At 36.9% G+C, this 13,869-nt stretch overlaps 1 protein-coding gene across 3 annotated transcripts; it reads right to left on the reverse strand.

Moving 5' to 3' along the window:
* Window positions 1–601: 601 nt before the first annotated feature.
* Window positions 602–2,579, reverse strand: LOC112173801 (heavy metal-associated isoprenylated plant protein 43-like). 3 transcript variants are annotated; one of them, XM_024311488.2, is made up of 4 exons: window positions 2,441–2,579; window positions 1,342–1,480; window positions 1,070–1,145; window positions 602–969 (listed from the first exon to the last, which is right to left on the reverse strand). In XM_024311488.2, exons 2-4 carry the CDS (start codon window positions 1,345–1,347, stop codon window positions 713–715), a joined length of 339 nt encoding a protein of 112 aa, XP_024167256.1. In that variant the 5' UTR covers window positions 1,348–1,480; window positions 2,441–2,579; the 3' UTR covers window positions 602–712. The 3 variants fall into 3 exon arrangements, with proteins under 3 accessions (XP_024167256.1, XP_040363436.1, XP_024167257.1); XM_040507502.1 differs by having other exon boundaries at window positions 1,342–1,460; window positions 2,441–2,569; XM_024311489.2 differs by having other exon boundaries at window positions 1,342–1,440; window positions 2,441–2,554.
* Window positions 2,580–13,869: the final 11,290 nt, after the last annotated feature.

Here is a 13,869-nt window from a genome sequence, read left to right on the forward strand (position 1 = left end):
ATTCAACAGTTTGATAATTACCCATCACAGTCATTTGAATTTTTTTTTTTTGGTAACGGTGCAAGGATAATTTTTATTGAATAAACAAAACTTTACAAACAAACAAAGTTAAAAAACACACGAGTGAGGAAAACGCAAACAAACAGAATAGAGACTAACAATAACCCATCAAAATCCATCCAGATAGCAAACCCTCCAAGGGAGGAAATGAAAGCAAATGCCAAAACTGCCACATGTTTAAACTTCAGGTGACACAAAGACGTCACCCAATTTGCAATCGAAATCCTGGAGAACGCCTAAAGAGGAAACAAACTTGCCACCGCTGGGGCAGAAATCAACCACAAAGGCGGGTTGGGAATGGAAGAAAACAACGGAGGGATGAGAGCTAGGGAAAAAGAAGAGAGAGGGAAGAGAGAAGCGAGAGCCTCTCTCTCATCAGGTCTGCTTTTGAATATAGTCATTTGAAAAAAAATATTCACCCGAAGTTATTAAATTATTTTAAAGAAACAACTAATTTTTTTCACATGCAGAACACGGGTTATTTATAAGTTTCGACCAATAAAATTACATAAGCCTCCAAAAACAAATATGGCGGTGGATATATATGATGAAATTCACTCTTACATACGGGGTATTATCAAGTTACTATAACATCATGGAGGAATGAATATTGCAAATTCATGAATATATTGAACTATTGAAGTTCTGCTCCTCAAAGGATGTTGCACACTCCACCATCAAAATGAGGAACATAGCTGATGACCCCAACAAGCTCACACTGATTACAACATGGAGGAAGAAGGAATACAGAAGGAATTTGCTTAGGTTCTGAAGGCTTCGGCGGTCCAACACTTATAATTTCTGCTACTTTTCTGGCCTTCCTTAGTCGTTTCACCACCAACACTGGATCAACATCTCCCACAACTCTCAGTAATCCCTTCTCACCATCTACTACCACCATAGTTATTCCTGTCAAAGTTCAACAGTTAAACCATGCATATACACCAGTGCATTACCAATTTATAAATACAACCGAAAAAGAATAGCAGAGGCGAACATAGTTGTTTACCTGTAAGCTTGGTAACGGCTTTTAGTACATCTGTCTTGCAAATCTGGCAATTAATATTGACTTTTATCACGATTTCCTGTGATGCATATGCAAATACCATGTCATTTTTTCTTTTGGGCCAATGCATATACCATATAGAATACAGACATGACAACACAAAAACGAAGGTAATGTGGGTATGTGAGGGAATTAAACTTAGATTCCTGACCAGAAATTAGAGGCTTTAGTATAATAAAAAATGGGTGCATGCCACCATTGATATGATACATTACCTTCATATTATTGGCATGCAAATGCGAGAACTGGTGGTGGATAGTGGAGACAACACCGAACGTCCGAACCACTTTTATATAGAGGACCTTGAGGGCTGCCTGAGATCATTGGTTGTGTACTGTATATGATCTCAGATCTCTTTGATTCCCGACGGAAAATAAATTATCAATATATATTAAATGATAAAAGTACAAACCAAGTTGTTAATTAGGTTTTGGGGCAACTGATATGGACAAGTTAAGAAACATAATTAATTAATTATGACTGCAGTCTCCTCCAAGAGGATATTAAATTATTAACTATCTTTATATTTATCTACTATCTTTATATGTAATCATACACTAACATTGACTTCTCCCATGAGTTACGTCGGCCTATGAGGTCTATGTTATGTGGAAGAAGGGTTCAAAGTTGATCAACTTGAGAAACCGTTCTGATCGAATATCTATCAGCACACTGTAATGACATGGTGGGCTAGAGGTGTCTGATCAGCGATTGGCCTAGACAGTGGCGGAGGGAGGAATATATATGTATGGGGGCCAAAAAATTTAACCAAATATCAAAAGACCATTGATGAACCAAAATGGCAAAATACATCCCCTGTATTTGGTTGCAATCAGTGCATATAACTACCATATAATACACAAATATGATTCGCATTATACAAAAAAGACTTGAGCTATTTCCTAGCACAAAAGACAATCAATATGTAATTAGCAACTACATTAGATGATTAAAGTGTAAGTAAAATTGTTTGAAAACTAAGAAACGATCAATATAGTAAACAAAATCATATGTAATTAGCAAAAATATTAGTATATGCTTATAGAGTTCCACACTTCGATCCTTCCAGGCATGCAAAAAGAAAAGAGATCAAAACAATGGCAATAAAATCTTTCAACACAAAAACAGAGTTACAGAGCAATCAAATTATATTATCAACATCATAACATGAATCCATGAATCCATGATATTGATGATAGAACATAAAGTCATCAATTCATCAATTCACATTAATTGTTCTCAACAAGTCTACACAAGAACAGAGCCATAGAGGAGAAGAAAAACAGTAAAAAAGAAACAAAAAAATTAATCAACCTGAGTGTTGGCTTTGGTAGTTGAGTTTGATCAACAAAGAGATATTGATATATGGGGTTTGAGAAAAGAAGCCATCGCAGCAACTAGAAAGCCAGCAATATCAGTTGGTACTTGGTTATTGACTTTGAGTGCAGATTGCTGGCTTTGGTAATTGGTACTTGGTAGTTGAGTTTGAATATATAAGGTGAATGGGGTTGCACAAGAAGCTACGTGCTCCCTTTTTTCTTGTTTTTTCCGTCAGTTTGTGCCTTTGTAGGAGACTGGGAGTTGTGTCACTTGTGTGTTGTGGGCCTGTTGATAACTTGATATCATGATATGCTTAGATGGTTTGTGGGCTTTCAAGTTTGAATTGTGCCGTATATGATACTATATGGGAACACTGAACACAATATATATAACAATATATATGGCCACTTGATGGGGGCAAAATGTATACTCGGGAGCCAAATGTCAAAATCTCAGTGGGGGCAGTGGCCCCCGCTCGTCCTGAACTGCCTCCGCCCCTGGCAGCAACTAGAAAGCCAGCAATATCAGTTGGTACTTGGTTATTGACTTTGAGTGCAGATTGCTGGCTTTGGTAATTGGTACTTGGTAGTTGAGTTTGAATATATAAGGTGAATGGGGTTGCACAAGAAGCTACGTGCTCCCTTTTTTCTTGTTTTTTCCGTCAGTTTGTGCCTTTGTAGGAGACTGGGAGTTGTGTCACTTGTGTGTTGTGGGCCTGTTGATAACTTGATATCATGATATGCTTAGATGGTTTGTGGGCTTTCAAGTTTGAATTGTGCCGTATATGATACTATATGGGAACACTGAACACAATATATATAACAATATATATGGCCACTTGATGGGGGCAAAATGTATACTCGGGAGCCAAATGTCAAAATCTCAGTGGGGGCAGTGGCCCCCGCTCGTCCTGAACTGCCTCCGCCCCTGGGCTTAGAGTACCTAGTAGAAAATAGTTGGTGATCATCTATTGGCCTGGGTACGAAGGAACCACTGGGAACAAGGAATGCATGTTACACTAATCTAGCAATGAGCAATTAATCTAATTGGGTTTTAGTATTCGATCAACACAATTTTGATACATTGGTTAATCAATATAGTATCCCATCTTATTGTTAGTTTATACTGCTACTGTTCATTTAAATGTTATCCATTCTCACCCCAGATTTTTACATTGCAAAATCACTGACCCTATTTCTGATATTTCTTGGATTACTACTTTCTTGTATGCTTATCCTCATAAGCCCCTACAGGCAAGTCTTTGGAATGAAATAAAGAACTTGAATATTGATGATAATACTCCCTGGAATTTGATTGGTGATTTTAACAACATTGTCTCCCCGGCTGAAAAAATTGGGGGGTGTTCCCCTTTTAACTTGTATATGCATAATTTTATTACTTTCTTGAATGACATTCATATGACTACTATCCCTGCGGAAGGAATTCCTTTTACTTGGACTAATAAGCATAAGGACCACACGGTGATTTTTGAGAGATTGGATAGAGTTGTTGCTAACTCTTTTTGGTTGAATTTGTTCCCTAATTCAACTGTTGAGAATTTACCTATTGTTGGGTCTGATCACAGCCCCATCTTGTTAACTACTTTGCCTTCAAGCTGGAAGCCATTTGGAAGCCATTTGGATGAATCATCCTGATTTTTCTCATATTGTTAGAAATTTTTGGACCCAAATCCATGACTCTAACCCTCAAAAAAACTTTTTGACTATTTCTGGTGCTTTTGCTCACCACCTTTCTTTCTGGAAAAGAGAGGTTTTTGGCAATATTTTTGCTAAACTCAATACCCTTCAAAAGGATCTTCTTTTCTATCAAAATCAGATTATGATGTTTCCCCAGTCTTTGTTCCTACATGATAAAGTTTTGGAACTGTCAGAGAACATCCTTGAGATCCAAAGAAAGGAGGAGCTTTTTTGGGCTCAACGGGACAAGGCTAATTGGCTTGCTCTTGGGGATAAAAACACTAGATTTTTTCAGACTCAAGCTACGATTAGAAAGAAAAAAAAAAGAATTAGTAAAATAAAAAATGATATTGGCTTTTGGTTGTTTGATCAAGCTGACATCAGGGACTGTTTTTTGCAGGACTTTATGAATAGGTTCAAGAGCCGTGGACTTCCTGATGGAAACGCGTTGTTTGTTCCTCCCTTCTTCCTTACCATGGCAAGTCTTTGTGAAATTCCAAACCAAAATTCAAAGGCAATAAACATGCTGTCAAATACGCAACAAAGACCAAGAATTTCAAGAAAATTAAAGGTAGTTGTAGGGTGTGTGGAAAGCTTGGACACAAGGCACAAGAATGTCGTCACAAGAAAGATATGCCTGCTGCCATTAGGAATAACAACAACAACAACCAAGCAAATGTGGTTGTGGCTATGGAGGATTTTGTGGCTGTTGTTTTTGAAGTCAACTTGGTGAATGACAATAAGGACTGGTGGATTGATACCAGTGCGACAAGGCACATTTGTGGAGATAGAAATCTGTTTACCACCTATCAACCACTTAATGGTGAGGAGAAATTGTTCATGGGAAATGCATCTGCATCAAGTGTTGCTAGAAATGGTAATGTGGTTTTGACATTCACTTCTGGGGAAAAACTCACTGTAACTGAGGTGCTACATGTTCCTGAAATTAGGAAGAATCTTGTGTCTGGTCCTTTGTTGAGCAACAAAGGATTTAAGCTTGTTTTTGAATCTGACAAGTTCGTTCTCACTAAGGGAGGAACTTTTGTAGGAAAGGGCTACCTGGCAGAGGGGCTCTTCAAACTCAATCTGTATGTATATGATGTTGCTAATAATAATTTAGATAATGCTTCTACTTACTTGCTTGAGTCTTCTAATTTATGGCATCCTAGATTAGGACATGTTAACTTTCGTTCTTTACATAGAATGATTAATCTTGGTTTGCTACTAAAATGCACAATAGATGCGGCACATAAATGTGAAACTTGCACATAATCAAAATTTGCAAGGCAAACTTTTAAATCACTTTTTGGTAGATCAAATGAGGTGTTGGGATTGATTCATAGTGACTTATGTCACTTAAATCCACACCAACTCATGGGGGAAAGAACTATTGCGTTACTTTCATAGACGATTGTAGTAAGTACTGCTATGTTTATCTAATACATAGCAAAGATGAAGCTTTGAATATGTTTAAGACATATAAAGCTAAAGTTGAGAATCAACTCGATAAGAAAATTAAAATCTTACGATCAGATAGAGGAGGTGAATATGAGTCCAACGCATTTGCAGAATTTTTCTCCTTACGTGGCATTATTCATCAAACAACTGCACCATATTCCTCGCAACAAAATGGAGTTGCTGAAAGAAAGAACATGACATTTAAAGATATGATAAACTCCATGTTAAATAGCTCTGGACTTCCTCATAATTTTTGGAGTTAAGCATTACTTACTGCTAATACAATCTTGAATAAAATCCCACACAAGGGAACTAACAAGTCTCCATATGAAATATGAAAAGGAAGAATGCCTACGTATAAAACATTGAAAGTGTGGGGGTGCCTTGCTAAGGTTCAAATTCCTTTACCAAAGAGGAGCAAATTAGGACAAAAAACAATTGACCGTGTGTTTATTGGATTTGCCAATAATAGTGCAGCATATAGATTCTTAGTATTTAAATCAAAAGTGATTGATATACATGTAAATACTATTATAGAATCTATGGATGCAGAGTTTTTTGAAGATATATTTCCATACAAAACTAGAGTATCTTCAAATAAAAGGAAACATGATTCAAGTCATATTGATGATGCTACATCATCTGGTGTACAAGGAAATGGCCTGGAACTAAATGCTATCAATAATGATGATCAAGAATCAGACTTAGAACCAAGAAAGAGTAAGAGAATCAAAATTGCCAAGGACTTTGGACCCGAATTTCTTACTTATATAATTGAGTCGGAACCACAAACATACAAAGATGCAATGACATCTCCAGATGTTCCTTTTTGGAAGGAAGCAATAAATAGTGAAGTTGAATCCATTTTGCAAAACAACACTTGGGAATTGGTTGACTTACCTCCTGGTAATAAACCAATTGGATATAAATGGATTTTCAAAAAGAAATTAAAACCAGATGGTACCACTAGACAAGTATAAAGCTTGTCTAGTTGCAAAAGGATGTCGTCAAAAAGAAGGGTTGGATTTCTTTGACACTTATTCACCGGTCACAAGAATTACATCTATAAGGATGCTAATTGCAATTGCATCGGTGTATAATCTAGAAATTCACCAAATGGATGTGAAGACTGCATTTTTAAATGGTGAATTAAATGAAGAAATATATATGGAACAACCGGAAGTGTTTGTGGTAAAAGGTCAAGAAAAGAAGGTTTGTAGACTTGTTAAATCCTTATATGGACTTACACAAGCTCCCAAACAATGGCATGAAAAGTTTGATCACACAATGACTACACATGGTTTTAAGATCAATGACTGTGACAAATGTGTTTATATAAAGAATTTTAAAATTAAGTTCTTGTGTCATTATATGTTTATATGTAGACAACATACTCATCTAGGGATCCAACTTAGATGTCATAAATTCCACAAAGAAAATGTTGAACTCTAAGTTTGATATGAAAGATATGGGAAGAGCTTATGTGATTCTTGGCATTCGCATTCAAAGGAGTGCAAATGGATATGTTTTAACTCAATCCCACTATGTGGAAAAAGTACTCAAGAAATTTGGTCACTTTGATAGCAATCCTGCCGTCACTCCTTTTGATACCAATTGCAAGCTAGTTAAAGAAAAATGTTGGTGAAGGTGTAGCACAATTGGAGTATTCCCAAGTAATTGGATGTTTAATGTACATTATGAATAGTACTAGGCCAGATATAGCTTATTCCATCAGTAGGCTTAGTAGATACACTAACAATCCCGGAAAAGATCATTGGGAGGCTTTAATAAGAGTACTAAGGTACTAAAAGTATACCATTGATTATGGGTTGCACTACATATGATACCCTCATGTATTGGAAGGCTATACTGATGCTAATTGGATTTCAGATTGCAATGAATCTAAATCCACAAGTGGATATGTCTTCACTCTTGGACGAGCAGCAGTATCTTGGAAATCATCAAACCAAACGTGTATAGCACGATCTACAATAGAATCTGAATTTATAGCTTTAGATAAAGCTGGAGAAGAAGCATAATGGCTTCGAAATTTCTTAGACGACATTCCATTATGGCCTAAGCCTCTTATAGCTATTTACATACATTGTGACCGCATGTCAGCAATAGCTAGAGCAAAAAGCCATATATATAATGGTAAATCGAGGCACATAAGATGTAGGCATAATACAATTAAGGAAATGCTCAAAAAATGGAACTATTTCCATTGACTATGTTAAATCAAAAGAGAATATTGCAGATCCTCTTACAAAGGGTATACCTAGAGAGCAAGTAAAGTATACATCAAGGGGAATGGGTTTAAAGCCAATTCAATGAATCAAACTTGGCAAAAACCTAACCTAGTTGATTGGAGATTCCATGGTCTAGGTTCAATAGGCAAACTAGTTGAGTGAGATTCAAAACTTTGAACACACAACATAACTCATTCCTAAGATGGGAAAGTGTGTTACCTGTGATAAAGTGAAGGTTGAACTCTATATTCTTAATGACACTAATCTCTTACATTTCAAGAAGAATATAGCAGGATATTCATAAATTAGGTGTCACCTATACGAGAGTAAATGTGGGGTCGCATTTATGAGAATTGCATGGCTAAGTTATCTAAAGCTCTCATGAATCCGGAATTTGTTCAGGACCAAAATGAGCACAAACGTATGAACTGAAAAGCGTTAGAAGTGATACGTGTGATGCTTGTTGTCTTGGCCTACTACAACGGTGAACAGTTCAAGATTTTATATCCACTACGTCACCAAGTAAGTCCGATAAGTATTCACTAAGTTAGGTTCAAGTCCAAAAGACACCACTCCCGATGAGTATCAATTCCAAGTTTCTCTCGAAATGTTTCATCATTAGTACAATTCTACGATATTTCCTTATTTTCATCTTTCTATTCAAATGTGGGGGATTGTTGGAGTTGAATAGCGATCTAACTCAAAGGGATCCATCTAAGATTTCTTCCTCACCCAGATCTGTCTCAAGGGGACATTACCTCTCCAAGATCTATCTAGAAGAGATTTCACCTCACTTGAATCTTCCTCAAAGAGATTTTTTCTCACTCGAATTTAGCTCAAGGAGATTTCAATCAGATATGTCAGAGTTTGAATAGAATTCAGTTTTTGTAATTTGAAATCAAAAGGACAAGTCTGATCAACTTACCTTTTGAATTTGAACTAAAGAGGTTATTGAAAGGATAAGTCTAAACAACTTACCTCTTCAATTTAAACTAAAGTGGTGTCTCAAACATTATATAACCAACAGGTCTTCCTACCCAAAAAACAGAACAACGTATTTCCTTCCTTTCCTTCAGAGAGAAAAAACACTGAGTACGTTCGCTAGAATCCAAGGTCTGGTGCTAAGCTCATCGATAGTTCTATCCTGGTGGTCAGAAGTCTAACGAACTACAAGCACTGAGTAGGGGTGAAATTATGTCTAAAAGACATTGCCAATCTGCAAGCCTCTATCGAATCACAAGTCAGTTCTCTTGCAATTACAATTTCTTTATCTTAGATACATGTTGTGTATTGTAATCCATATACTATTGTATAAATTATTGCTGTAATTACTTTTATATATATTGTAGAAGCATATTTTCAATTCATTGATATAAATCCAACATTACATATCAGATGATCTCTCTTATTGAATATAGATTTTTTTTTTTTTGTGGTGAGCAATTCTGACAGGACCCGCCCCGGATTTTACCCTGAAATCTGAAGTGGCCCTGTGGGGTTCACCTTAGAAGAAATTCTTCCAAAAATTTGGCAGAACTTCCCCTAAAATGGACTACCCAAAACCTGTAGAAATGAAATTTACACTACTAAATCATTCATCCTTATTCTCCTAGAGCCATCCTGCTCCCCATATCACAACATCGTCCAATTCGCATAACACAAAACGCAACTTGAATAACATTAATCTCACAGGTAATCAGAGCAATTCTAATAGAAAGGTAAACAAGGAAAACCTAATTCAAAGGCAAACGTGGAAGCCATGCTGTTGACTATGCCTCAACTCCATGTACGCTCGACCTCATGCTAATCTGGCCTGCAAACTGGCATTTGAAACCGAAGGGCCCAGGGGAAAAGCATTTAAAAACTGTTAGAGTGAGTAGACGAAAAATAACCAATCTCAAAGGAAAATAATTATAAGATTTAGTGCTTTCCCAAATTATCCTCTTAAAAACCAAGCATGCAGTAAAAATCTTGAAAATACTCTTAATCATCATCTTTATTGGAATCTCAATCACGTAAAGTAGAACATCTTGCAATCTCTTAAAATCTCAAATCCCTCATATACGTAATCATATTCCAAACATCTGGTTAAATTACTCATATCTCAAAATGGACGAAGACTAAAGGGGACTACCGATTAGTCATCTCATGCCACCTGGAGGGGACTGCCGACCAGTGACTCATCGGAGCGGAATGCTGACCGGACGAGGAGGTGATGGTTAGAGGGGACTGCCGACTAACCATAGGTAGTTAGAGGTGACTGCCGACAGAAATATTCCGAAAGGGACTGCCGACCAGAATATTGTCTGGAGGGGACTACCGCCCAGACTATTACCTGGAGGGGACTGCCGACCAGGTAAAGCATGCATGCGCTGACTTATTTACCTCCTCGATAAACTGGAATCAATCTCTTCAAAATAATTGCTTTCGGAAAGAAAACCGTTATTAATCTAATAAGTCATCAATAATTCACCGAAAGCTTAACTTAAGAATATCCCGATAACTCAAGGCTCAATATCTCAATAGATCCTCGGAAGTATAAATCCTCGGTAAATCAATAAATGCTTTCTGAAAGAATCTCAATAAAACTTCAAAGCTGATAAGTGCAGAGCTCAAAACACAAGAAATCTCGATAATTCCATCGTGCTCTAATATTTGATAAATCATTCGTACTCGTATATCATCATATAAATCGATATTCGAAATCAATATAATTCTCATAATATTTTCTTAATTGAACACTTGCCGAAATCATTTCCCAACTCAATAACTCATAACTAACTATCTCGAAAATCTACTAAAAACTCTCGGGAAGGAATTTCAATACTAACCCTCGTAATTCATAAATAAATCTCAATAAAAAAATCATAAAACTCAATAATTCAAATAATAAATTAAACCTCAATTAGAAAAATAATAATATACTGCATGCACAATTAATTTAAAATAAATGTCTACTCACAGTACTGTTTAGGCAACCATGCAAACGGTTTCCCTCATCGAGCAGTAACTTGGTACGTCGTCCTGTACACAATTATAATTCGTGAATAACTATCCGGAAATTAAACACGATTCCCACGTCATATCCTCATAATTCAACATTTTCATTTCTTCTATGATTCAACCCAAATTTTACCTCTAATACCAAGTCATTAATTTAAAGGTTCTGAGGAAGAACCAAGAGATATCCGACGGTCGGATTCTCGTAAATCGATAATGGAATTCTAAATTCCGGAAATTTCATAATCAACACAACTTTTCTTCAATTCTAACCAATTCACATTTACGAGCTCTATATCAAATATAGGATTTAATAGGCTAAAAATCGAAGCCAGAAAACTACCCTACACGCCTCCATCGCCGCCCACACCAGCTCCGATGGCCACCAAATTTGGCAGTACCACCTACTCAACAGTCCAAGAATTTTTCACAACTACAACAAGTTCCAATTTTACCTGTAAGTGATCGAAATTGGCCTGTGAAGTTTTTCCAGAAAAAACCCAACCCTAGGATTTGAAATCGTCGATTCAACCTCCACACTGTAAATTGTGGCTCAAGGCTAGGGGCAAAATGATCATTGGCAAAAACCGAACCTTCAACGCCGGTTTGGTGGCCGGAGACGGCCAGAATTGCCAAAAATTGACGAAAGTTCCGATCGGCTACAGTGAACTTCACTGCTCAAAATCGAGCTCATCCGGCTGAATCATTGCAAAACACCACCACATATGTGACAAGGAGGTAGAGGTGAGCTTGCCGGTGCCAGGATTCCGTCATGGGTCAGCCGGAGAAGGAAGAAATCGGAGGAGGAAGAATCGGACCTAATAGGAGAAAAGGGTCGAGGAAGAAGAGAGAGAAAACTGGGTAGGTTTCCAAAAATGGCAACTCACCACAGTAACATTCTATATTTATAGAAAGTTACTATGAACAGTAACTTTTACATTTTCAGCCATAACTTTCACATACGAATTCCGATTTAAGTGTACCACATGTCCACGGACTCGGTTTAACGTCCTCTACAACTTTTATGAAGAATATTTTCTCAAATTTTGACCCGAACAAAAAGTCAACTTTTAGGGTCACTAAAAGTATCGAAATAAAGTAAAAAGTGAAAGAAATTGTCGTTTTCCGTCCAAATGACTAGTAAACTGGTAAATTGAGGTACGAGACGTAACAAATTCGTTCGATGGCCTGATCCAAGTAGGATCTAGTGGCGAGTCGTTAGACAATGCTTGATGGTCATGTTTGGCTGCTGCTAACCAATTCATTGTTTCAGCTATAGTGTGTTTGGGCTCTAATAAAGTAATCTGGGTTCCATTTAAAATTAATTGGTAATAGATGAAGTGGCCTAAATTCTTATAAACCCACAGGCAAGATTCCCATTTTTTCATGTAGGATTCATACTCTCAAGAGGCTTTGCATGATTGATCTAGATCCAAGGGCAGATTTCTTCTCTAGAGATGGTGCTAAGAAGTTAGTGGATTGATGCGGTAGCAAGTGATGTAGCTAGGGTTGGATTCGGTTAAAAAATGACCAAAAAATTTGTCGACTAGCTATTGACCAGTTTTGATCTGTTTTTTAAAATTTAAAACCGGAACCGTACCACTGCCATTCGATACTGAGAAGTTCATATATCAAGATATCAGCTTGATTCAACTCGAGTTTCTATCATAACGATGTCGTGGAGTCAAATGATGAACATGCAGATCCAATGATTAAGATGCAGATGCAATGATGTGGATGATGGAGAATTGGAGAAAAATGGGAGAAGATGAATGAAAAAGAAGAAAGAAGAGGGATGATGAAAGAACTTGATGAAAGAGGTGGAGGAGGAGGAAAAGAAATGAAAAAAAGAAGAAGAAGAGAACCAATCAAAAAAGTTTGATGGAGAAAACAATGAAATAAATGAAGTCTTGTTTTTGACTTTTATCATATGGAAGATACAAATTTAGATTTTGTATATAATATAACAAGAAGAACATGTGGATTGTGGTTTACTGGTTTGAGGTTAGAGTCTCTACCTAAGAGGTGAGAGCTTTAAGTGTCACCTCTTGCAAAATATATACCATTTTATATAATGGTTCAGCTAGAAAAGTATATTTTGTTGGTATATGTGTATTTCAATTGGTATAGTATATCATTGGTATATAAAATGACGTACCATAACTGAGCCGAAACTTTTTCTTGATATGGCTCAGCCGAGTCGAAACGTAAATGAGCCGATTAATTCGGCCCAAATAGGTTTGGCTAAGTTTGAAATAGGCCTGGTTCGGCCTAAGCTGCTGAAATGGCCAGCTTTAGGTGCAGTCGTGCTTGTGGCGGATTATGGTATGGATTGGATTATGTTTTACCTAATTGGTGGCATATGGGTCTGATTAGGCCTAACCTAGTTGTGATGGTGCTTTCTTTGCAATTTGGACACGTAGATGGCTTCCTCCTCTCATTGTTGTCATTATGAATTTTGTTATGTTGATTTTCTTTCAAATTTGGTTCACTAGGAAAGTTTCTTATCGGGTTGTGTTAGGCCACCTCCAATAAGGAGGTCTAGAGGGCCAAAGGCTATAATTTAGCCCTTATTTCATCTCCAATAGCATGTTTTAAAAGGGCCAGAGGGCCATAGATGGGCTATCGGGCTAAGTTTAGCCCTTTGGCTGGCCTAGTCCAGAATTTGTGGTCCCAGCAGCAAACCCAAATGTGGAGAAAATGGGCTGCTAGAAGAAGAAAAATTAGGGGCATGTGGCAGCTTGCTATATATTGGTTTAAATGAAACCAATTTGATTCCCAACGGTCATAATTGATCAATGGCTATCAATTAAGCAATTATCACCATAATTGCAAATCAATGGCCAATATTATCTAGCCGTTATTTATGCAACGGCTAGTTTTTTTTTTTTTTTTTTTTTTTAACAAGACAATAAAATTTGAAAGCATCATTTTCTCTATAAATATAACCACAATTTCTCTATAATTTCACACCTTTAGTTTTCCTTCTACAATTCACTTCAACAAACTTCTTCTATCT

The sequence above is a fragment of the Rosa chinensis genome, chromosome 6 (genome assembly GCF_002994745.2).
Source record: "Rosa chinensis cultivar Old Blush chromosome 6, RchiOBHm-V2, whole genome shotgun sequence".
NCBI lineage: Eukaryota > Viridiplantae > Streptophyta > Magnoliopsida > Rosales > Rosaceae > Rosa > Rosa chinensis.